Source organism: Leptomonas pyrrhocoris (assembly GCF_001293395.1).
Source record: "Leptomonas pyrrhocoris isolate H10 chromosome Unknown, whole genome shotgun sequence".
In the NCBI taxonomy this organism is placed as follows: domain Eukaryota; phylum Euglenozoa; class Kinetoplastea; order Trypanosomatida; family Trypanosomatidae; genus Leptomonas; species Leptomonas pyrrhocoris.
Window position 1 is genome coordinate 1 of NW_015438379.1, and position 22,758 is coordinate 22,758.

Genomic DNA, 22,758 nt, shown 5'->3' on the forward strand with positions numbered 1-22,758 from the left:
AGAAAGGAACATCTCGGCGGTCTATTCACATCGTCCTTCGTGGAAATCTGGAGAGCGAGGACGCCAGCTAGATCAGGTTCCACAGCATAGAAGTGCACAGCAGCGCCAGCATTAGCCGCCCATTTGGGCTGCCCAGGCTCTGCCAGTGCGCCGCATCACAGTAAGAGGCGCATTGAGAGTCATCCGTCAGCATGTAACTGCTGTCGCACACGCTGCATTCCGTGGTGCTGCCGGGTGCACACAGCACGCAATTTACCACAACGCACGTGGACTCGTTGGAACTGCTGCTCGCCGTAGAGCTGTTCCCGCGGCTGGAACTGCTGCCGGACCTGCTGTTGGAGCCGCTGCTGGACGTCATGTGACAGGCATTCGTCGTTGCACAGGTATCCCCGCCCACGTTGTCATCCACGGTCAGCGTCACCAGTGTCATCTCCTTCCACTCCTTCGGCACGCAGCCGCAGAACTTGTTTTTCTGCAGTTGCATCCGCCTCATCTGCGTCATCGTGCTCCACGCTGCGGGTAGAGTGCCCGACAGTTGGTTGTTGTCCAGCCACAGCTGTATCAGCGCCGTCAGAGCCTTCCAATCTGTCGGGAGAGTGCCCGACAGTTGGTTGTCGCCCAGCAACAGCTGTGTCAGCGCCGTCAGAGCCTTCCAATCTGTCGGGAGAGTGCCCGACAGTTGGTTGCTGCTCAGCCACAGCCCTGTCAGCGCCGTCAGAGCCTTCCAATCTGTCGGGAGAGTGCCCGACAGTTGGTTGTCGTCCAGCCACAGCTCTGTCAGCGCCGTCAGAGCCTTCCAATCTGTCGGGAGAGTGCCCGACAGTTGGTTCTCGTCCAGCCACAGCTTTGTCAGCGCCGTCAGATCCTTCCAATCTGTCGGCAGGGTGCCCGACAGTTGGTTGAAGCTCAGATCCAGGCGCGTCAGCTTAGTCAGTACTTTCCACTCCGTTGGCAGGGTGCCCGACAGCTTGTTGTTGCCCAGTGTCATCCACATAATCTCCTTCATTGCGCTCCACGCCGCGGGCAGGGTGCCCTCCACATTGTAGCTGTCCGCCACCGATAGAGTCTGCAGCTGCGTCAGCCGTCCCCAGCTCGGTGGCAGCGTCCCGACCAAAGAGTTGTACAACTTGTTCGCCGCGAACGACTTCATCGCCACCTTCGCGCCGTCGACATCGTCGGGGAGATCCGGCAGGCTCGACGGCTTCGTCAGCGCCAATCCCGTCAGAATCACCGCCACCGTGTTGTCGGCGTTGCATGTCACGAATTGCCAGCCGTTGCAGTAGTCGTCCCCTTGTTTGTAGTTCTCCAGATCTGGCACCGTCGTCACGAGAGCCTGCAGGAACTTCATCGTTTCCGACTCCGGCGTGGGTGCGGGCGCCGTACTGCCGTCCGCGGCGGTCGCCAGGTGAGGGCCGAGAGCACAGCACAGGAGAAGAGCGCCGATGGCGAGTGCCTTCCACGGCTGCCAAGAAGAGCAAAAACGGCTCATGCTGCTGTCCGGTCGGCCTGCTCGGCGAGCAGAGACGGGCGACAGGAGATCAACAGATGAGGCGGTGTGGAGAACAGAAATAATAGCGAAGCGCGGTGCACAGGGAATTGAAGAAACGTCTTTCGACGGCCTTTAACTCCCGGACACGGTAGAACTCGGGGGAACTCTACGCTGTGGAACAGCGCTGGTTGGGCGGATCGAGTCTTAGCGAGAAATACGAAGGAGGGCTCAAATGGCGTGCGTGTTAACAAGACAAGGGCAGAAAGAGCTTAATAGTGATACTTCAGTGCTAAAGAAAAAACTTTAAAAGAATAGCAATTAGAGAAGGGTAGCGTGAGTGTCTATGCAGACGCCAAATGGCGGAGGAGGTGAAGATGGCAACCAGTGGTGTGTGTTGATGCCATCGACAAGAAACGCAGCGCGATTGAAGAAAGGCGTCGTCAACGGAGCGAAGGGGATTTCGTAGAGGAGCGCAGGGCAGCAACGCTCACGTGCAATGGGCACGCACTCGTCGAGCATGTGACGGCACAATCCCTGTGTACGAGTGAGAGAAAGCAGAGGCACCCTACAGAAACAGGTCGGCTCTAATGGGCCACACAGCAGCAGCAATGACACCCCAGCCGTTCGTCGGTGCCGCACTACCCGCACGGCCCAGTTGGCGCCTCGCAGGCCTCATGGGGGGAGAAACACCAGGGCAGGGCAGACAGTGGGGCTCGCAGGGAGCCCGGCTTCCACACCAGCGCATTCTGCACAGCGCTTGCGTCCGAGCAGAGAAAAGAGAGCACAAGGGGAAAAGGCGGACGCACGGCGTCAATGTCAAACGCACGCGCGCCTTCTCCCAACACACGCAAAAACACGACGAGGCCCACTCGCGGCGCCTCCGCAACTCAACGCGGCTCTGTGGCGAAACCCGCGGCCACCACTTCCAGCCGCCACCGGCGGACCTGCACCATGCGTAGACGAGGCGGCGTTACTTCGCCAGCCGCGCCCCCGCGCTGCCTGTGGCACACGTCGCCTTGAGACGCGTTAGGAAAGGAAGAAACAACCTGGCGGCTCGCGGTACCGGCCACAGGGGCGGGCACACCGGACGCGGCGGCTGCCTCACGTGCAGTACGCGAGCCTTGGTGGGACGCCACTCGGTCATCGCGATGAGAGACGGGGCAAATTTAACGTCAGGGCCAGCCCCAACGCAGCACCCAAAGCGTGTATCGAGCCCCGTGCGTAGTGCTGCAAGCCCGCGGCACACCAGCAGGTGCCTGGGAGCTTCCCCACACCGCAGCCGGCTCGATATCCGGAAAGGAGAAGGGCTGCCAATGCCACGCCGAGCTGCTTGGCGACGCCTCAGTCCCTCAGGCTCGAGAGAGGCGGCGGCGCATAGGGCACAGGAGTGAGTCTTCGGATGGACGGAAACAGACTGCGGCCGACCACTCGCACCTGTCACAGTCCGTCTCGGGATAACGGGATGGTGAGTGCGGACGCGGTGAAGGACGCCCACAGCAGTGGAGAGAGAGCGCAACGGCGGGCTGCACACACCGGCACTCGCGGAACCGCGGTGGGACGAGTGCGCCGCTGCGTGTCCGTGTTGACGGCGGCGGGAGGGGCGGCGGCTGTGAGCGCGGCGCTGCCACCTGCGTGCGCCGATTGGAGGCGATGCTGCATGCGTGCCACGGCGATCGGCCGGCGGCGCACGGGGCACTCCAGCCTCCCACCTGCGCGGGCGTTGCTGACGGGGTGGGAGTGCCGTGCGGCAGCGGGCCCCGACGCAGCATGCGCCGCTGACAGAGGACCAGCTGGCTCGTCGTAAAGAAGGTGCACCGCGGACGGCGGCAGCATAAGCTGGGCGGCGACGCGTGAAGTGCCCGAGTAAGAAGCGCGATGAGCTCCGCCGGGCACGGGACCCTGTAGTCGCGTACGAATTGGCCTTGGAGATGGTCTCGATGCACGCAGCACTCGCAGCACACGGGGCACAGGGCCGGGTCGGCGGCTCTCCTTGTAAAGTAAACGCAAGGCGGCGGCTCAGAGGAGGCAGCGGCAGCGGAGGTGGCACGTTCGCCTACTGCACGCGCTGTGCGACACGCCACCAGCATTCAACGTCGTCGTCGTCGTGGGTCGGTCAGTCAAGAAGACCACAGTGCCGTGAAAGGCACCAACGAAAGTGAGTCGGTGCAGTTCCCTGCTGCCGCGTGGGACGAGCTTCACCAACTTTGGGAGTCGCCACGTTTAGGCGAAGGAGGTTCTGTCGCAGCGGGCGCGGCGTGGGGATCCCGCTTTGCGGTACGTCGTGGAGTCCTCGGAGGCCGCTCACGAGGCGCAGCCCAATGAAGTGCTTCCCGCTGCGTCGCCGCGGTTCGGAGGAGCGTCGACCTCCGCCGGTTCGCGTCCTTCCCACGCGGGGTGGTGGGCCCTGACGGCCATTCCTGCCATACACGGTTGTGCGGGAAGCACCAGGCGTGTGGGGTTGCCCTCGCACACTTCAGCAAGTCCGCCATTGACTGTAGTCCAAGTTGGGTAGCTGTCAGGCTGTCAAAGATGCTGCATTGGCCGTCGAACGCAGCTCCATCATTCGGCCTCTCTCAACCTCTCCTTGCGGTGTGCCAGCGCATCGCTGCAGGTATTGACAACTACGAGCACCAGCAGCAGTCCCCACCGACTCACCCACCTCAGCGAGTATGCGGCAGCTCCCTCTTCTTCCTCGTCCGCGCAGTCGCTTTGACTGGAGAAGCTAGTTGGATTTTGCCCAACTGCGCGCAGCTCGCCACCCTCACCGATTGGAATGGTGTGAGTGTCTTTACGCTCATCTTCTCTTGCGTACGTACAGCAGTCATCGTGTCGAATTCGCGGAAGATCGAGGCACGAGAAATACACCTCAGTATTTGCACAAGGGAATCAGCGTTCAGACACGACGGCGCCGCACGCACGTTGCCTTGAGAGGTGTGAGACAGAGCTGCATTTGCGCGTGTCAAGTGACCAACAACATCTTTGGTCCAAAAAGGTGCAGCGTTCTAGAGAAGGGAAGAGTGACGAGCAGTCTTGTTTGACCACATCGGCTCTTCACCGTATTTCCTTCGTAGGCAAAGCAACACAGCATGGTTGAGGCAGAGGTAAGAGGACGGAAGAAGAGACGCCGCAGTCAGTAAAGGCAGGTCGCGGAAAAGGAAAATGACACGAAGAAGAGTGAGTCTCCGCAGAGAAAAGGAGAGCAGGCAAAGATGCCCCGGCCAGAAAGCAAAACCCCGCGCTGTCCAAGATCGTCCGCACGGGAAGCTTGTATGGGCACTGGCGAAATTGAAACGAAGCCGCTCTTCCTCAAGACAGCGGCCATCAGCTGCAGTTGGGCAACGCGATAGAACACAGAGAGAGCGACCCCTGTCAACAGGGCAGTAAACAGCAGCGCTATCTGGAGTTACTTTGAAGCACCTGGCGGCCAGATTTTACGTGCCAACAGTACAGCGCTTGTCGCGTTCTGGCCAGAAAATTCGATTGAGCTCGTCTGGAAAAGCTTCGGTTCTCTCTTTGAGGTGTTTGCGCTTTCCGCGTGGCCCACTCGGGTCACCGACGGAGCAATAAACGAAAGCAAAGACACATCGCTTTAACCACGAGAGAGAAAAAAGAGAACATATTTATATTGATGTGCCTTGAAACATAAGCAAAGATGCGATCCTGCTAAATGACGAAGCGACATTCGTTGGACGCTGAAAAGAAGAAGATTTTTAAGAAGAGAAAGAGAAAGATTTCGCTTGAAGAGCATGTGCGATTTAAACTTGTTTTGAAATGGTTGAAAAGAAAAAAAAAATGAAAAGCCTTGCGAGAAGGCTTCATTAGTGCTTCTTAACGCTAATAGTATTCGGTGGTCCTAAAAGTATCCACTTTCTGCAGTAGGAAGACGGGGAAAAAACAGAACAGGAAACAAGAAAAATGCAAGGGTTTGGCCAAATGAAACAACTGAAAGAGTTATTTGCGTCGTTTGAATACGGCGACCCAAGGGAAGGAGAAAATATATCAATTCTTTACGTAGTGCGATAAAGAAGGGTCTTAAAACAAGTGCAGCGACTCTAATCTGCTGATGGCGTCCGTTCAAGTATCTGTGAATGAATCTCAAAAAGGAGTAAGCTTCATCAGTGAAGCGGCGCGCACAGAGAACGTCGTTGCTGCCCACAGCCAGTACGATCACTCTCACCACGATCCTTCACAGGCTGAGGACATCAGAGAAGAGAGTCGGTGGTCAGAAAGCATCCGAACAAATTATGGTAAGATTAAAAAGAACAACAAGCATAGAAAGCAACGAATCAAAAAAAAAGGAGTTGCAACCCGACAACTAAATTGCGCGGCCTGCTGTCCATCGTAGCCGATCCTGTTCAAGGCTGACCGTGTTTTCCGTCCTTGCAGGAAAGCAAAACACAGCGCGATAACGCTTAAAGATGATGTTGATGTGCATAGGCAGAAGAATCGGAAACGAATAAACAATAAAAATATTTTTACCACTCCGCTTTCCGGCAACGGCAGACAGGGAAACGTGCATGAGATCTGTTGGGAGGTGCAGAAGCAAAGAAGTCGCACGCTGAACGTCCGACGCACAGCGTTATTTGTAACCTTCAGTCGACCGAGGGGGGCATCGAAAAATCGGTGACACTCGTTGACTTCAGGCTTAACTTCTCAAACCGTCGTGCTGCGCGCAGCACGAAGTTGTTTCTTACATCACAGCGACAAAGGGATAGGTTCATGAGGACTGGTACACAGGCGGCGAGCGGAGTGATGTCTGCCACCTCGGTTCTGGAAAGGTCCAGCTCCTCCAGTTGTCCGAATTGCCAAGTGATCTTCGTTGGAGAAACCCATCGTGAGTCACTGCACTCGTATGCGAAGTATCTGCCCTCTCACAGCGCTTCTTCATGTGAAGCATGTCACGCACGTTGGCGCTGTCTCCTCTTTCGGCGCAGTCTCGTGACGGCTGCCCGGGCCGCTTCCACAGCCCTCGGGGCGGTTGCGGTTTCCGGTTCACGGAGGTCGCCTCGCGCGTTGCACCCGTTCATCTTTACCTCCGTCAGCTGTGCCAGCTGGGACAACGTTGCAAGCGGGTCTGCCACAGAAGTGTCAGAAATGTCGATCCACGTAAGTCGCTGTAAATCTTTGACCGGGCTGAGGTCGGTGAGTCGGTGGCAGCCGCTCACGTCGAGGTGCTCAAGGGAACTGCAAGAACGGAGATCAGTAAGATCTGAAAACCTCGTATAAGACACAGTGAGCTCACGCAGCGTTAAAGCAGAAGGTGTAGTCTCAATGTATTCGAACAGAGGGCACTCTGAGATGCGCACCACACCAAGCTGCTGAGAGTTGTCGTTTGCCGCTGCGATGTTCCGCTCGCCTCGCAGCAAAGAAAGTCCTCTGAATTCTGGACAGCGTCTGAACTCTATATGATAGAGATGCGGGCAGTCTTCGATGCCCCACGCACCGACCACGCCGCAGTCTTCCACGATGAGGTGCGTGAGTGACCGCAAGCACTCCACGCCTGATAGCGACCACAGTTGGGCGCAGCCCTTCAAGTTCAGCTCGTGTACACTGCTGAATTCGCTAAATAGCAGGTCCAGCGTGACACACCAGGTACCCTGTATCGTAAGTGATAGAACGGTTTCCCTGCCTCGAACAGCGTCGAATTCCTTCTGAGACGTGCAGGCGACGATCCGGCTGGAAATGCCGCCAGCATTCTGCATGTCCACTGGATTGCGAGAAAGATACTCCTTCAAGTTCTTCAGCTCGTATATAAGGCGTGTCAAGTGCAGCCGGTGGGGGTCCGTTTGCATGAAACGGTCGGCAAACTGTGGAATGACGGTAAGCAGTGGCGGCGGAAAAAGCTCCTCGAGAAGTTCATGTGCTTTGGCTAAAAGAAACGGTTTCACGTATTCGTTGACACGGTTGCTGAGCTCCACGTCTTCCTCTGTGTTTCGTAGGTGCATGCAGAAACTGCATTGCGTTTTGCCGTCTTCCTGAAGTTTCTGTGAACAGCTGCGGCAGATCCGGTGCTGGCAGGCGGTGTTCACTGCACAAGAAAGAGGTCCGTAGCATACGAGGCACCGAAACTCATCCGGCAGCGAATCGCCGTTGTCCTCTTCAAACTCAATGTAATCTGGAAGCATCATCGCTGCGTGATGTGAGAGCGTTTCGTTGCTGTTAGCCGTTGTTAGCTTTGGGAAAGGAAGCAAATAGGGTCGAAGGCAAGTAACGATGATGTAAAGCCATTCTGAAGAAGGAGAGCATGAGAGGGGCGGGCGCGGTTTATGTCGTCCATTTCGGCTCACGGCACAGTTTCTTTGCCTTTTCCGCCGCCCCACGTGTACGGCACTTGGCGCTGCACAGCGACACACCGCAACACCGGCAACGCTGCTATTCGCTACGCCAAGTTGGGCCACAAATAGGGCACACACAGTGCAGTGATTGGAAACGGTTTCTACTTCTATCGCGTGCTGTTTCGCCGGAAAAAACTGAGATGATCGATCGCAGCCGATGAGGCGGCGTTCACAGCGTTTTCTTTTTGGGGGAGGAGAGGAGCACGCAGTCGCCTAGTTTACTCCGCCTACGCCCCCATGCGTGCCCCTTGTGTGGACTTCAAAAGGAGTATCCGGTGAAGCCGTGTGGCTTCAAAGCAGAAGCGCGCTCATTCCCGAGACGAGAAAGCTGCCCCTTTCACACGTACAACCAGTATGCAGCCGCGCAGCGCCGTTGTGTCACAGTCGCAGTGCTCCTCGAAGCCTGTCGTCACGGCGCCAGCTGGCAGCGGAAACACCTCATAGGTCCAGCCACGCTCCGCGAAGGCGTCAAGGAGGGTTTGGAAAATACACTCGTTGCCGGCACGGGTGAGACTGCGTGGGGCGTACGCCAGCCACCACTCCAACTCCTTCTCGCAGCAGCCCGACGCACCTGCTGGAGCGCGCAGGTCAGCCACTTTCGCCGCCGTCGAAACGAGAAGCGGGACCGCTGCCGCATCGTAGAGCACATCAGCCGACACAATCGTCACGGAAGGACCGCACGAGGGCGAAGCGTCGCCGCAGCACTTCCTCAGCAACTGCTCCGCGGCCGCATCGTCCCCCCACGCCAGCAGCTCTGCTGACGCCGCCACACCACACGAAGGGCTCCCGTCGCCACCGCCACTGCACTGCTCTCGCACGTTTCGCTGCGCCAGCTCCACACAGTCGGGATTGCCATCAGTGGCCCACAGGTGTGTGCGGGCGGCGGCGTCGTTCTGCCCCAATGGCGCAGCGCCGCGGCGGCGTGACAACAACGCATGGAGACCAACCGTGGTGATGCCGGACCCGCAGCCCAGCTCGATGACGTGCGTCGCGCTCGCGGCCCCGACAGACGCCGCTGAGGTTTGGTCTTGCGTAGATGACGAGCGCATCGCAGCATCAAGGCGATCGGGGTGGTGCAGGAGCCACTCCAGCAGCGCCAGAGCGCCGGACCAGACAACAAGGCCGGTGGCGTCGTGCCCGGAGAGGAGACCGACGGCGTCGCACGGTGGAAGAACTTTGAAAGCGCGCAGGCAAAACCTGAAATCGTGCCACGGTGACCGCACCGCGTCGGAGTCCTGAATGGAATAGGCGCATAGCTGATAGAACGGCTCCCCCTCCACTCTCTCCGCGGTATCCGGTGGATGGCTCAACACAAACGGCATGTACTTCTTTCTTTGTTGGGAGAGTGACACAACACGCCGATGAGAACTACGAAACCGATATCCACGTGTGTGTGCGTGTGCCAAACGAAATGGAAGAAGTAATCGAAGAGGGCAGAGGAGAAGGGGGCAGGAAGAGTTGATGGTGTAGCGAAAGAATAAGGCAGCGAAGTGCACTGCAACGCTCAAGAAAAGCTTCCGTTGGCTGAGACGTATAAAGAGCCGTCCTTATCGCTCAGTGTAGCGGTGAGTTAAAAGGAAAAGAGAGTAGTGGGCATAGTCCTCGGTGAATAATAATAACAGTAATAAAACGAGTAAAACCCGCTGTGGCTTCACAGCAGCGGACCGTTGCCCTCCGTTTGCGTGACTGCTTCGCATATCCTTTCTATTCTGGTTTCATTGTAATGCAGAGGTGGAAGAACCAATATCTTGTCAGTGAGAGAAAAGAGATTCTTACATTTAGGCAATCGAGTCAGCTTTTTGAGATGTGGAAACAACAAAAATTGTATCTAACGGAGAGCAAATATATATATTTATATGAAGGAGGAAGCGGAACCATTACTGCGCTGCAACACACACACGCCCACACACGAAAAGAAAAGGAAAGGAAAGGAAAACGCGTGTAAGGCTTCAGTGATACGCAGGGTGCTCTTTGTATCGTACCAGGGCGGAGGGGGAGCGACGTGGCGTGGAGGCCCTCGCGGGAATGCCAGCGGCTTCGGAATACGGTCCGTTGTAGTTTTGCGGTTGCTGCTGCTGCCTCGAGGGGGGGCAACGGCTGGCGGAGGCCAGGCGCACATCCACCGTTTCGGCGACGCCCTCTACCGTGACAGGAAGCCGCAAGATTGGCGCATCCATGAGTCGATCCACGTCACTGCACACCGGGTCACGGAGACTGCTCTTGAAGTCTGCGTGCTGCGACCGCGACGCCACGTAACGGCGCAGGCGGGCGACGCCTTCTACGTACCCCGCCGGCACGTCCGAAGACGGCCCTGGCGCGGGGTGGTACGTCACCCGTGGTGTCTCAGGCACCTTTGCAATCACGTCGCTGCATGTTTCTTCCTCCTCTACAAGCTTCGCAAAGTACGACTTGGTGGGCTTGTTGTACAGCACCCTTCCCTCCGCCGTGTCTCTCTCCTTCAGTGGGTAAGGTTGTATTTTGGGCCGGAAGGTGCACTCAGCGACGTCGACCTCGGCAGCCGTCGACTTGGCGGCACGTCGCTTGCGTTGCTGCTCCATACCGTTCTCGTACAAACGAAAGAACACCGTTCCTGAAGCGTGCTGGGAGGCGGCGCGCTCGTGCCCGCCAGGCGGACCAGAGGGCGATTTGGATGGAGTGCGAGGAGAGGAAAGATGCCGGCGAGACGGCGGCGGCGGCGAGGCGCTCGGCAGCTTCTTGCGCTCACTCGACGCCGTCTCAACCGCGTATCGCGGCAACCTACCCGCGACGGTGCGCTGTGTCTCCTGCGTGTTTTTCTTCGTTGTGGTGCCCCTCCCTTTCTTCCCCGCCTGCGGCGATGACGGCGGCACCGGCGACGGCGGAGAAATCACAACCGTGGTCTTCTCGTTCATGTTTGCGTGGGGTGGCGTCGGCGGCCGTGGTGGGGTGCAGGTCTTCGCCAACGCCCCTTCCACCTCTTCGACTCCGTTGAAGGAGGAGGCGCAAGACGACGCGGACGCTCGCGACGGAGGCCGCTCCTGCGCGCCATTAAACTTGTAGCTCTTCAGCAGAGGTAGCGGGGAGGCTAAGCAGTAGCTGCACACGCACTCCGCCACACGCGACATGTCCACCGCCTCCGCGGAGGGCTCGCCCATCATGATGTCGTACCAGCAGTCGTCCATATCTTCGCTGCTCCAGCCAAGAGACTGGGCGAGGGTGCTGAAATCGGTGTAGTTCAGCCGACCGCCGTAGCCGCCACGAGAGCGGGGGCGGGTGAGAAGGTCAACTAGGTGTTCGTTGGTGCCTCCGCTCTCGGCACCTCGCACTCCGTCGTCAGACGACAAAGAGCTGCAAATGGATGCCAAATCGTCATTCCCTGGCGCGTGTGACATCATACGGGTCTATAATAGGTTTTCTTGATAGTAATAATAGTGGTGCTATCTATGTTCTTTCGGGGTACTTCTCCAACACTCCTGAAGGTATCTGGTGTGAAGTCGTCCACCACACTCTAACAGGCGTGCACATCAACACACACACACAGCATAAAGAGGCCGCTATCTCGACAACGAGTAACATTCAAAACGAGAATTAAATGTTAGATCGCGAAGAAGGCGAGAACGTTTCTTTTTTTAGGAGAAGTTGGAGCTGTGGCGCATCATGTCGCATAGGGGAGAGCATAACTCCACGCGAATGCTGGAGGTCCTTGCGTTCCGCATATCGTTCCCATGATGAGTATTATTTTGCTACGCTCCAGTATCATTCTTTTACATATAATAATAGGTTGTGTTGCTCCTTCTACCTCGTACTCCTCTGCTCGTTTTCGTCAGCAATTTCACTGGTTTCACGTGTTGTGTTGTCTGTTGTTCTTACTTGACTCGTACGGTTATCTTTCCCCTACTCAATGTAATGCTGTTATGGTAATGGTAGACGAGAGATGTACCTTTGCCACACTTATCGAAGCACATAAAACTAATAATCAGAAGAAGCGCCGAATTGGGGTGCACCAGCGCAGCCGCACATCCCTGCAGCTCTCCTCCGTTGCGGCTCACACCCTCTACGGACGTCGAGGATGGTGTGAGAAGGCCAAGAGGGGAAGCCGCTGCTTGCACTTACACGTGTGCGGCAGTGGGCACGGGGGTGTGGAGGTGCGGGTGAAGGTGTGCTCCATATTTCTCTTGCATTCACACCCGTTTTTTTCTTAATGGGTGTGAATCGTTAAAGAATGTCTGTTATGACTGTCGTTCCTCGAACGAGTTACAGAGAAGAACTGCTCACTGTGTGTAGGGGGGCCGTTTGGGGCTTTGGCGTTTGCCGTTGCGTTTCCTCAACGAGAAATCTGTTAAAACAACGATCTCGCCGATGCGTGTGTCTTCTCTCCCCTGCGATTGTGTGTGTATGTGTGTGTGTGTGTGTGTGTGTGTGTGTGTGTGGAGAAAGGCAAGACGAATGCCGATCGTGGGCGTGTGTTACTGTCGTGCCTGCGGAGCATTGTGCTGTGTCGAAGACACACTACGCAGGTGCTCTACGGAGCGTCGGTTCGCGGGGCGGAGCGCTGCTGAAGGAACATTACGGGTCGCGCTCTTCCGGTGCGGGAGCTCCGTAGCCATCGCACGTGGCCAAAGAGGAACATTATGGAAAAGATATATTTATTGCCAAATAAAAAGTTGAGGAGACGTACGCGTCCCCTCCCCTCCCCCAACCGCCTCTGTCGTCGTCGCAGCGAAGAGGAAGGGAAAACAATCGAGAAGGAAGAGCAGGGAGAGCAAAGGAGGAAGGTATTTTCTCCTCCACTACACCCGCAAAGTACAGCTTTACGCAAGTTTTATACTTCAAAGTCCTCGGCAGCCTCTTGGGAAACTGGTAAAAGGAAAGAGAGAAAAAAAAAATGCGATGAAGATAGCAACAACGGTCGAATAAAGAAAAGTACAAAAGAGAAGCGTTCGCACATCGACTCGAGAAAAGTCCCAGCACTCGTGCAGCTTCGCAGGCACCTGCAAGCGTCGCGAAGAGATCAGCTGAATAAAGGTACGCAAGGAAAGGAAAAGGAAGAACATCAGAAATCAACAAGAGAAGAGGAGAGAAGGCAAAGTACGCCGCCTTGAGAGCACGGCGTTGCCTCGCAGAGGGGACAGGAAAAAGAGCTGCGGCGGAGGTGCATGAACAACAGGGAAGAAGGAAAAGGAAAAGGTGTAGACACCACCGCTGCAAACGTGAGGCGCCCACGTCTCTAGAAATAACAAAGAAAGGGAACAACAACGCACAGCTGAACACGCGCACGTGCACAAACAAATATGAAGAAAAAAGGAAGCTGAGTCTCCGGCTTTCCCCTTCAGCGAGCGACTACTCACTGGCTGCCTCGTTGCAAGGGCGGCAGTACGACGGTCTGACACACTGCGTCGACAGCTCCTGGAAGAAGCAGTGGATGTCGAGCACAACACGGCTTTCTTCCATCGCACGATTACACTCCGCCCAACTCATGTTCTCGTTTAAGGTGTGGCGGCAGGCGAGGGAGCGGCCGCGGAGGAGGTAGTCGTCCCACGGCACCTCCTGCGCCAAGGCGTGTATCGCCGTCGCCCGCGCCGACGTCCACGGTCGCAGCCACTCACGGATCTCCTCAAACGACTCGGCGCCAGGGCCGAGGTACTTGGCGGGCGTCAGCAGAAGACGCTCGCGCGCCTTCGTGCTGATCGTCGTTTCACAGTTCGTGGCGAAGTCCTTCATGAGGGCGCAGATGCGATGGCGGTCTTCCGGTGCGAGGAAACCGACGGCGCGCTCGCACTCGAGCTGGATGGCTTCTACGGCGTCACACTGCACAAAGCACGGAATGCGGTCGCCGTCCAGCATCCCTGGCGCTGTGGAGAGACACCTCCTCATGCACGACAGCAGCGACGGACTGATCGCAATCTCCAGCACGCTCAGCAGCGGCTCCGTGCACTGCATGGAGTAGAACGCCGGTGCGTCTAATAAAGCGTCGCGGCACGTCGCAAAGCCGAAAAGCCGTATCTCCTGAGTCCTGTGAAATCGCTCCACAGAAATGTGGATGCCCAGCGGACTGCCCCAGCACGCGAGACAGCGGCGCAAGAACTCCTCCTTCGAGTACCGCTCCTCCACGGCATCACCGCAGGCGTTGCGCTTAACGAGTCCGCAGTAAATCTGCCACGACCGTGCGCACTGCATCGTGAAGGCGCACACGCTGGCCGTGAGCACACTGTACAGCCGATCCAGCGGTGCGGCGCACCGGTGCAGAGAGAAGTTGGAGGACCAGTTGGCAATCGCCTCGTCGAGGAACGCGTACGGCTCACCGCTCTCGTCGCAGAAGAATTGATCGTAGATGGGCGGATTCGCCAGCAGCACCTTCGGTATGCGCAGGTTCAGCGATGCTGCCTGCTCACTCTCCACACGCTCCGCAAGGATGCGGACGAGCATCGCGGAGCTCAAGTTATTGTGGCCTTTACCATCTTCCCTGTAAAGGTAAGTGACGCGAGGCTTTGATGCCGTGTCGCGGGCCTGCTGCAGCTTTTCGGAATGGGCAATGCGCACGACAGTGTCGTGCGTGCCGTGGTGCAGCGCAACGGGGCACTCCACTGCGGCGATGACGTCGATGGTGCGGAACCAGTTGTAGCCCAAGAAGTTCGCAATGGAGACGGCGTTTTGAGAGAACTCGTTGATGCACTCGCTGAGTGCTGTGAAGGGGCACTGCAGAATTAACAGGCACGGCTTTTCGCTTGGAGGGAGGGCGGCGGCGAGGAAGGCGACGGGGGACGCACCGATGGACCGCCCGCAGAGAATGATGCGGTTGGCCGCAATGTGCAGGTGGCGCCGCACGAACAGATAGGCGGACAAGGTGTCTTGGTGAATGCTGGACTCCGTGATGGGGGTGCTGGAGAGGCCGTAGCCGGAGTACTCGAAGAGCAACACGTTCACGCACGCCTCCCTCGCGACGTGGCGCAGCTCCTTGTACGACATGCCGATGTCAATGGCATTTGGATGGGCGTACAGCAGCACATGCGTCGCCTTGGGCTGCGTGAAGAGGTAGCCGCAGGTGAAGCTGCCATTCTCAGCCTGCGTAGCGGGGTCCACCAGCGGGATGTGCACGAGCTCGTGTGGGTGCGACGTGGTGTCGTAGGAGGACTCCCTCGGCCGAGGGAATATGATGGACTTAATGAAGGCGTCGAGGCGGTTGGACATGGTTGCCGGCTGCGTTGACGCTTCGGTTGAACGCGGTGGGGGGGGGGGAGGGGAAGGGGTTCAAGAAAAGCCCAAGGAAGGAAGGAAGGCAGGCGGTAGAACGAGAAGGAGTGAAGGTGACAAAGAAAACTCATGAGAGAAGTGTGAAGTGTGTGCGCCGCAGCCCGCACGGAGAGCAACACAAGAATTAGCGAAAGCGGAGCTGCATCGCTGCCCGGGCGCTGAAGACTCCGTGTCGAACGCTGCGGGCATCGCTCAGCTGCTCAGTGAAGAGAGGAAGAAACCAAGAAAAGAGTTCGCTGAGAGGCATCGCCGAATTCAAAATGTGTTGTGGTGTGACTCTTTTGTTGTTGTTGTTTTGCTTATTGAGGACGTCGCCGAAGCGGCAGAGAACGGTCGCTCATCCATCGACAGATCCTAGTGAGGTACTGCAGCAAGAGGGCTTCCTACAGATCTTCCAGTAGCGAGTAGGCATCATACCGGTAGTCGCGGTGGGTGGCAGGGCACACGTGCTCATCCCTCATGCAGCCCTGGTGAACCAACAGCCCGTTTGGGTAGACAGCCAGCACCGTGTCGGGGCGAATCTTCCGCTGGCACACCGGGCACACAGTGGCGTCCTCGAGCACCGCCGACCGCGACAGCTCCCGCACGTGCGTCTCCTGCGCCGACATTAACTTCGCCTTCAGGACGCTGTTGTCCATCGCGGACATGTGATACGTGGTTGCCGTGCTTCGAAAGGCGTGGAGGAGAAAGCTGCTCAGCTGCGCCAGCGGCAAGTCCGCCGGCAGCATCGGCAGCACCAACGCCGCGTCGACGCCGTCGCAGGTATTTAGAATCGTCAGCGCCTCCGCCACCCGCGGGGCCCCGTGTCGCGGCTTCAGCAGCAGCTCCAGCAGAGAGGTGAAGGCGTCACCGGCGTTCTCGCTGCTCGCGCACTTCGCGTACGCTATCGCACCCTCCATGTCGTCGGTCTCGTCCAGAAACATCTCCGCCGCACGGCGATGGGCCCCGCGTCTGCGGTAGATCAGTGCCCGTTCGGGGACGCACTGTGTCTTGATGGCATCCGCGTTGAAGTACTGCTCCGCTGCGTCGAGGTCCACGTGCGACGACGTCAGCAAGAGCTCGTCGAGACGGCTGCGGAAACGCTGGCGGTCCGCCTCGGCGAGCGAAGGCGCCGACGGCGGTGCGGCGAAGAGCAAATCGCCCAGTCCTTTGTAGTACTGCTCGTACAGCGCCGCCTCCGATACCCGCACCCGCGTGTCCGCAAAGAGCAGCTGCAGGTACGCGATGCGAAGAAGCTGCTTCGACGTGCAGCCCGGCATTTCCGTGTAGTTTTGCAGAAGCCGCAGGACTGCCGCGTACTGTTGGACGTTCTGCGCAGAGAAGAAGATGCGCAGCGCGTTGTCAGGCGGCACCCAACCCAAGACCCACGTCAGGTGCTGCGCGAAGAGCTTCTGCTGCGGCGGCAGTGCGCGTCGTCGGAAGAAGGTAAGAGCAGTAACAACACCGATCAGCGCATTGGCGACGGTGCTGCTGCGGCTCCATGGGCTGTCCTCCTGTAGTGATGCCGCCCAGTCCAGAATGGTGCTTTGCGGCAGGTACACCTCATCGCTCGTGGGGAGATTGCGGTGCTCTGCGAAAAAGCTTTGCAGCGCGACCACCACCTCCGTTGGTAGCCCGTTCCAGGCGCCGGTTTCCACCACGGCTGCCCCCACGAGCCGACCCAGCTCCGCCGCCGCCTCGTCGTAGTCGCCCTTCACCTCCTGCAGCACGGTTAGCGCCACCCACTGCTCGTGCTCCCGCAGCACGGCCGCCGTGTCCTCCACGGCACACCAGTTCTCCGCTTGCAGCAGGGCGAGCAGCGGCGCCTCCGCCTCCAGCGCACACCACGCGAGTACAAGCGCGCGATCGATGCATGCGAGTTGCCCGCGTGCCGCCTCCGTCGTCAGAAGCGATTGCCCACGCAAGAGAAGGTTAATGCGCCGAGACTGCAGGTACGCCACGAGGGCGGGGAGGGCGGCCTGCACCGGCGTAGGCGGTGGCGTGGTCGACAGCAGCGGGCACGTCGCGGCCTCCTCTCGGCGCAGAAACCCTGGGAAGAGCTGTATGGCCAGGCGGGGGTCCGCATCTATCCTGCTCAGTTCATGAAAGCAGCCGGCGTAGTCCTGCAGCGTGAGAAAGCGGTACATCGCGCCAGCCACAACCACGTGCGTCAGCGTCTCCTCCCGCACCTCGTGCGGACAAAGCTGGCAGAGCAGGTCGGCCGCGGCGAACAGCTTCCTTGCCGCCAGCGTCTCCGCCTGCGCGGCGATGGCGGTGCGGGCCAGCAGAAATAGACGATTGCTCGTGTTGGCTGCCACGATGGGGTGCCGTGCGAGCGCGTTCGTTGCCGTCGCTTTGGTTGGCATTGGGCAGTCGTAGTCCGTCCACAAGCACTGCGACACCTTCGCCAGCTTAGGGATGTCGATGTACTGCACAAGGCTGTTTTTGCGGGGCACCGTCGACTCCTCCAGCGTGGTGAGCAGTGGTAGGTGCACCTGCAACGTGTGTGGCCCTGTGGAGTGCTGGGAGACGACGTACGGGTGCTCGTAGCTCAAACTGACTGGCGGTGTTGTCCAGCGCACACGCGAGTCGCCTGGTACCTCGCCGCCGTCCGACAGCAGTGCCCGCATGCCGCCGCCATCACCGGCCACAAGCACCTCCGGAATGGGTGCCATGGGCAGCACAAAAGGCGTTGCCCCAGACCGCGGTGTCGGGTAGAGGGCCGTGCTGGACGAGGAAGACGTGTGGTAGAGGAAGTACTCCTTCCTTCCACCGAGCAGGAAGCTGCGGCCGAGCCACCCAAAGCTGCGTACGCCGTCCGGCAACGTCACCGCCTCCCTCAGCAGAAACTCCAAGTGGGCGAAGGTCGCCTCGTAAATGGCGAGCCGACGGCGCTGCAGCACGGCGAGCGAGAGAAGGCCTTTCTGTTGCTGCACGTGAAACGATATCGTGTCCTTCAGCCCCGCAATGGCGGTGACCTCGCGCAGCTGAAGCGACCGAGAAGGTTCGCGGTGTAGGCGATAAAGCGCGATGGTGTCGCCGACCAGCGCGAGGAGGTGGCGGTCGCCGATGGTGGTGAGAGCGCGAACAGCATGCCGACGCGGGTCGGTGATTTCCTGCAGCAACGTCAAGGAAGAGGAAGGCGAAGAAGCGTCGCTGCCGCTACTGTTCGTCGCCTCTTCGCGCTTCGCTTCGGTTCGGTAGACAACTAATCTGCTGTCGCTTGTGCCGACAAGGAGGAGATCATCACAGGTGGTCAGGCATTCGATCTTGAAGGGGACAGGCTCCCCGAGAGGCACTACTCGGTAGGCCTCCACGCCTAACGTCTCATTTGGCTCCCCGCTCTGCATGACAGCGAAAGGGAGAGAGTGAGAAAGGAAAAGAAAAAGACAAGAGCAGAAGCACACGAAGCTCTCCGTACTGAGCAATACAGACGACAACAAGAGGACAACGATGTAGCTCCCTTAGCGTTGGTGTGACGGTGAAGAGAAGAGCAGAGCGAAGAAAGGAAGACGAGTGCGCGTGTCGAAGATGCTGACGAACCATCAACGCATCGCATAATACAAAGCGAGGCGACGCTGCGCACTGAGCGAGAGCGGCGGCTCCGTGACCCGTGCCGCCGACAGTATAATACGCGCAACTGCATCCAGTACGTTTTGAGCATTTCGCGCTGTGTGTGCGTGTGAAGCGCAAATGCTAATCTAAAACAATAACACGTACTTCTGCTGTCCACGCCAACACAGAAAAGCAGCGTCCTGATCACCACTGCTCAGAGGCCGGGTCAGCGTCGTCGGAGACACTGATGTGATCACCCTCGAAGACGAGCCGCGTTGAAGGGTACGGCGCCCCGCCCACCCCGCCGATCCTGCGAAGGTGCAGCTGCGTCATCGGGCCGGTCGAGGTGGTCGACTGGATTGTCAACCTCTCATGGACGGCCCGGGTCAGTGTGGAGTAGCGCTCGAGAAACTCACCAAACTCGCTCACGCACTCCCGCATCGCGCCGTTGTGCCGCTCGCTGCAGTCCTCGCCGAGGAGACGCGGAATGAACCCCACCATCAACTCGCATGCGTCGATGTGCGCGAGCGGTACGCCGAGGCCGACGTCGACGACGTGGGCGGTGTGCAGCGCACAGCGCAGCCCGGTGACCGCAGCGGCCGCGGCGTCCAACGATGATGCACCGTCCTGCGACACGCTCTCCGCAGAGGGGACGGCCGCACAGACGCAGGTCACGGCTAGGATGAGGTAGCCCAGCGAGTCCTGCAAGCGCAGCGCCGCCACGCTGTCCGTCAGCAGCGTCCACGCCGCATCTTCCGCATCTACAAACTCAACAAACGAGCTTCTTTGGTGCCGGGCGGCGAGGGCCGACTGGAGGAGCCCGTGCAGCTGCGTCCGGTCCACCATGAAGGGCACGGCGACCTCGAAGGTTTGGTACGACGCATCCGCGGCAACGCTGCCGTCGCGCTGCCGCAGCAGTGGAATGCGTGATATCTGCTGCACAAACACCGGCGCCGTTGATGTGACTTCGTTCACGAGGAGGAGGGAGTTGCTGAGGTCGTTGTAGCTCACCTCCGCGTCCAACGTCATCGCCTGCTGGCGCAGCACCACGTTGTAGCCCACCACATTACATAAGGCCGGAGGCGCAGAAGGAGAAGGATTAGAGCAAGCAGCGGTGGGGTCGTCCTCCGCTAGCGCGGGGGGGTCCTCCAAGTCATCGAAGAGCGGGGGCCAGGAGGACAGGAGAGTACCGAAGGGCAGCAGCAGCGACGGCGGTCCGCGGCGCAGCTTGGCGTAGAGGAACAGCAGCATCCACGGCGAAGTCATAAAGCTGACGGTGCTGCCGTACACACAAGTCAGCTCGATGTCAATAAGCGGGGCGGCGGACACGGGAGAGGTGATCACGTAGGCCCAGTAGTTGCGGCCCAGCACCGAGTAGCGCGTCGTCGCCTCCAACTCATTCAACGACTCGATCTTCAGCAGATCCACGCCGACGTCGCCGTCCGGGCTGGCGACGGTGCACAGCGCTCGCAGCAGCTTGCGGACGCACATGACGCTGCTGATGTACTTCTTAGCGTCGCCCCCAAAGCGCTCCATTTCGGTCGAGCTGATTTTGTCCAGCAGCGCGAGAAAGTCGGGGACCATCTCGAACGGCATCTTGCCGACCTCAAAGAGCATAACGGCCTGCTTTTTAAAGGTGGGGTCCTGACTGAGGTTTGTCATCATCAGGAAGCCGGTGAGCGTCGCATCGTAGAGCAGCGCGATGCGCTTGGCGGGGTGGCCGTCACTCGGGGGAAGGAACGAAGGGGCGTGGGCACCCCCAGCTCCAGAGAGGGCTGTGGCAGGGTCCGACGTTAGCCCGCCCATGGAGTGCTGCAGCTGGTAACGGGTCGCGGCAATCACCCGGGCGGCGACCTCCTCCTGCCACGTCGGGTGCACGCCTTCTAAGGTGGCTGCGTCCAGACACGCCGGCAGAGTCGGGCACTTCCACTTGACCAGCCCAAGACGCAGCAGCATCTGCACCGCCCCGCAGACGTCCTCCTCGTCCAACATCAACAGCTGCGCTAATAAGTTCAGCGGGGTGCGGTCATCGACCGTCGACAGCACGCGGTACAGCAGCAGCTCCTGCGGATCATCGGAGGTGCGGTTCATCACAAAGTTGCCAGCGAGCGGCGGCACGACGATGAACGACTCCGGCGGCACATCGAAAGTGGCGAACACGAGCCCGCGTTGATAGAGCCGCCGCAGTGCTTCTTTCGGTAGCTCGTAGGTGTACACGGTGTCCTTGGTGAAGACCGATTTAGATAACTGCAGAGTAGTCAGGCTTTCAGGACGCACTGCGGCCATTCCCTTGCTCACCAGCATGCGATAGAGCCCCACGTCCTCCGCGGAGAGGCCGTGAAAGCGCTTCTTGAGGACGTCCACGGCGTAGTTGACGGTGCCGATGGACCAGAGCGGGTCCACCGTCACGCTGGGCAGCAGCTCACGCGGCAGGTAATCGTTCACGAAGCTGCGATTTACGTGCCAGCGCAGCTTACTCCGCACCTCCTTCGTGAGCTGCAGGTACTGGTTGCGTCCGATTCCAAGCAGGTTGAGTGCGTCTATCGCCGTGAAGTTGGGCAGGCGGTCGTAGCTCTGTTCTTGCTTCAGCAGCTCAGCAAATATGCCGGTGTAGTACGACAGCGGTGTCTCCCCTGTGTACAGCACGACGCTCTTCTGGTGCACGTAGGGGTAGAGCTGCAGCTGCTCGCCGGCGTAGCGGACCATCTCCTGATAGTACCCCTCCTCCTTCACATTGGCGCGTACAAAGTCAGGCAGACGGTAGTAGGCGTGCCCGCGAAGAATAGCATAGTGGATCGATTTGGTTTGGTACTCGTACGGCGTCACGCGCTGCTGGAGAGAGGCGGGGAGGAGGCTGTAGGGTACTCGGCTCTGCAGTGCCTGCTGCACCTCCGTGCCATCGACCGACGCGGCCATGAAGTCAGCAAAGGCAGGTCGGTGAAGTGCAACGGTGCAGAGGAAGAGACAATTGGTGGACGGCTGCGGATCACTTTGCTGTTGATGCGGCCACAGTGAATGCGTCTGACGAAGGGCGCATAAAGAAGAAGAAAAAGAAGAAGAAAAAGACGATGTACGCTGAAGGACCACACCGATCGGCGTGATGCGGCACAAGGCGCTGCTACGGGGCGCCGCCGATTACGGAATTATTAAACTCTGTCTGCTGCAGCACAAGCGGTACACGGGTTCGGCACGAAGGCACAGAAGAAAACGGAAGGGGAAAAAGGGGAAAAAAAAAAGGAGTGGAAGCTGACAATACCGATTGAAAAGGAAAACGGTGACGTCACCTTCGACGATGGTGCGTATCCGCACGGACTGCAGTGGTCTCTCAATGACCTGCTGCAGACAGTGAAGGGTTGTTGTGCTCTTGTACTCGCACGAATCCAGAGATGAAGAAGAGGGAAGTTTTTAATAGCTGCTATTTGTGTTTGCTCCGCTTTTCTTTGCTTCTTTCCATTTTACGTAGCTGCGTGCGTGTCGTGTTCAGCAGCCCGAGGCCCGCACATACGAACTCGAAACAAGATAAGTACGCGCATTCTCCTTCCACGTCACTCAGACGAGTGAAGGATGGATGCCAAGGCGATCCACTGCGGCACCGCGGCAGCGGCAGCAGGCGGTCGGTCGTGCTCCCACTGCATATACGACGGCGCAGCTGCCTGCACGAGCATGTTATTCTCCACCACAATGGAGCGCTCCTTCTCGCCTGCCGTGGCGAAGGCAGAAGACGAGGGCCACGAAGATGGATCTGGGGTGTTGTCCGTGACGGCCACCAGCGCCACCGCGTAGTCGTCCGGCAGCCGTACCTCCTTCCCCAGGAGCCGCCGGCCACGCAGCGCAGCGTGCCTAAGATGATCCTGTGGGTCTTGCGTCATCGCAGCGGTGAAGTTCTCGCTGATGTCGGTGGTGCCTTCAAAATCAGTTTGAATCGGGAGGGCGTGAAATCTCACGCTTGTCGACGAGGTAGTCGTCTGCTCCATTGCGCAGCAACGATGAGCACGCGACGGAGAATGGCAATGCAGCCACACGGTGTTGCTTAGTGGGGGTGTCTTTCTTTATTTCTAGAGGAAACGCAATAGGCCATTTCCTGTGAAAACGCAGCAGACGAAGTCAGAAGGAGGGCAGAGAGCAAAGCACGTTCAACGGACACGTTTGAATACGATTGCATCGCGCTGT

At 58.7% G+C, this 22,758-nt stretch overlaps 9 protein-coding genes across 17 annotated transcripts; all 9 read right to left on the reverse strand.

The window, feature by feature from the left end:
• Positions 1–67: 67 nt before the first annotated feature.
• Positions 68–1,890, reverse strand: ABB37_08216 (surface antigen-like protein; the record flags this gene model as incomplete). 7 transcript variants are annotated; one of them, XM_015807137.1, is made up of 1 exon in its annotated part: positions 68–1,890. In XM_015807137.1, exon 1 carries the CDS (start codon positions 1,346–1,348, stop codon positions 68–70), a length of 1,281 nt encoding a protein of 426 aa, XP_015654086.1. In that variant the 5' UTR covers positions 1,349–1,890. The 7 variants fall into 7 exon arrangements, with proteins under 7 accessions (XP_015654086.1, XP_015654085.1, XP_015654084.1 ...); XM_015807136.1 differs by having other exon boundaries at positions 68–1,871; XM_015807135.1 differs by having other exon boundaries at positions 68–1,831.
• Positions 1,891–2,926: 1,036 nt separating this feature from the next.
• On the reverse strand, positions 2,927–3,322 carry ABB37_08217 (hypothetical protein; the record flags this gene model as incomplete). The annotated part of the gene is made up of 1 exon (XM_015807138.1): positions 2,927–3,322. The coding sequence occupies one exon, from the start codon at positions 3,320–3,322 to the stop codon at positions 2,927–2,929; it is 396 nt and encodes a 131-aa protein (XP_015654087.1).
• Positions 3,323–6,387: 3,065 nt separating this feature from the next.
• Positions 6,388–7,663, reverse strand: ABB37_08218 (putative proteinadenylate cyclase regulatory protein-like protein; the record flags this gene model as incomplete). Of its 2 annotated transcripts, none has more annotated exons than XM_015807140.1 (1): positions 6,388–7,663. In XM_015807140.1, exon 1 carries the CDS (start codon positions 7,615–7,617, stop codon positions 6,388–6,390), a length of 1,230 nt encoding a protein of 409 aa, XP_015654089.1. In that variant the 5' UTR covers positions 7,618–7,663. The 2 variants fall into 2 exon arrangements, with proteins under 2 accessions (XP_015654089.1, XP_015654088.1); XM_015807139.1 differs by having other exon boundaries at positions 6,388–7,646.
• Positions 7,664–8,132: 469 nt separating this feature from the next.
• On the reverse strand, positions 8,133–9,193 carry ABB37_08219 (putative methyltransferase; the record flags this gene model as incomplete). Its single annotated transcript, XM_015807141.1, has 1 exon — positions 8,133–9,193. The coding sequence occupies exon 1, from the start codon at positions 9,144–9,146 to the stop codon at positions 8,133–8,135; it is 1,014 nt and encodes a 337-aa protein (XP_015654090.1). The 5' UTR covers positions 9,147–9,193.
• Positions 9,194–9,773: 580 nt separating this feature from the next.
• ABB37_08220 (hypothetical protein) lies at positions 9,774–11,358 on the reverse strand (the record flags this gene model as incomplete). Its single annotated transcript, XM_015807142.1, has 1 exon — positions 9,774–11,358. Exon 1 carries the CDS (start codon positions 11,196–11,198, stop codon positions 9,774–9,776), a length of 1,425 nt encoding a protein of 474 aa, XP_015654091.1. The 5' UTR covers positions 11,199–11,358.
• Positions 11,359–13,143: 1,785 nt separating this feature from the next.
• Positions 13,144–15,012, reverse strand: ABB37_08221 (serine peptidase putativeserine peptidase Clan SC Family S9D; the record flags this gene model as incomplete). The annotated part of the gene is made up of 1 exon (XM_015807143.1): positions 13,144–15,012. The coding sequence occupies exon 1, from the start codon at positions 14,989–14,991 to the stop codon at positions 13,144–13,146; it is 1,848 nt and encodes a 615-aa protein (XP_015654092.1). The 5' UTR covers positions 14,992–15,012.
• Positions 15,013–15,437: 425 nt separating this feature from the next.
• Positions 15,438–18,497, reverse strand: ABB37_08222 (hypothetical protein; the record flags this gene model as incomplete). 2 transcript variants are annotated; one of them, XM_015807145.1, is made up of 1 exon in its annotated part: positions 15,438–18,497. In XM_015807145.1, the coding sequence occupies exon 1, from the start codon at positions 18,381–18,383 to the stop codon at positions 15,438–15,440; it is 2,946 nt and encodes a 981-aa protein (XP_015654094.1). In that variant the 5' UTR covers positions 18,384–18,497. The 2 variants fall into 2 exon arrangements, with proteins under 2 accessions (XP_015654094.1, XP_015654093.1); XM_015807144.1 differs by having other exon boundaries at positions 15,438–18,454.
• Positions 18,498–18,792: 295 nt separating this feature from the next.
• ABB37_08223 (hypothetical protein) lies at positions 18,793–21,749 on the reverse strand (the record flags this gene model as incomplete). Its single annotated transcript, XM_015807146.1, has 1 exon — positions 18,793–21,749. The coding sequence occupies exon 1, from the start codon at positions 21,502–21,504 to the stop codon at positions 18,793–18,795; it is 2,712 nt and encodes a 903-aa protein (XP_015654095.1). The 5' UTR covers positions 21,505–21,749.
• Positions 21,750–22,133: 384 nt separating this feature from the next.
• Positions 22,134–22,670, reverse strand: ABB37_08224 (hypothetical protein; the record flags this gene model as incomplete). Its single annotated transcript, XM_015807147.1, has 1 exon — positions 22,134–22,670. The coding sequence occupies exon 1, from the start codon at positions 22,560–22,562 to the stop codon at positions 22,134–22,136; it is 429 nt and encodes a 142-aa protein (XP_015654096.1). The 5' UTR covers positions 22,563–22,670.
• Between the last annotated feature and the right edge of the window lie 88 nt (positions 22,671–22,758).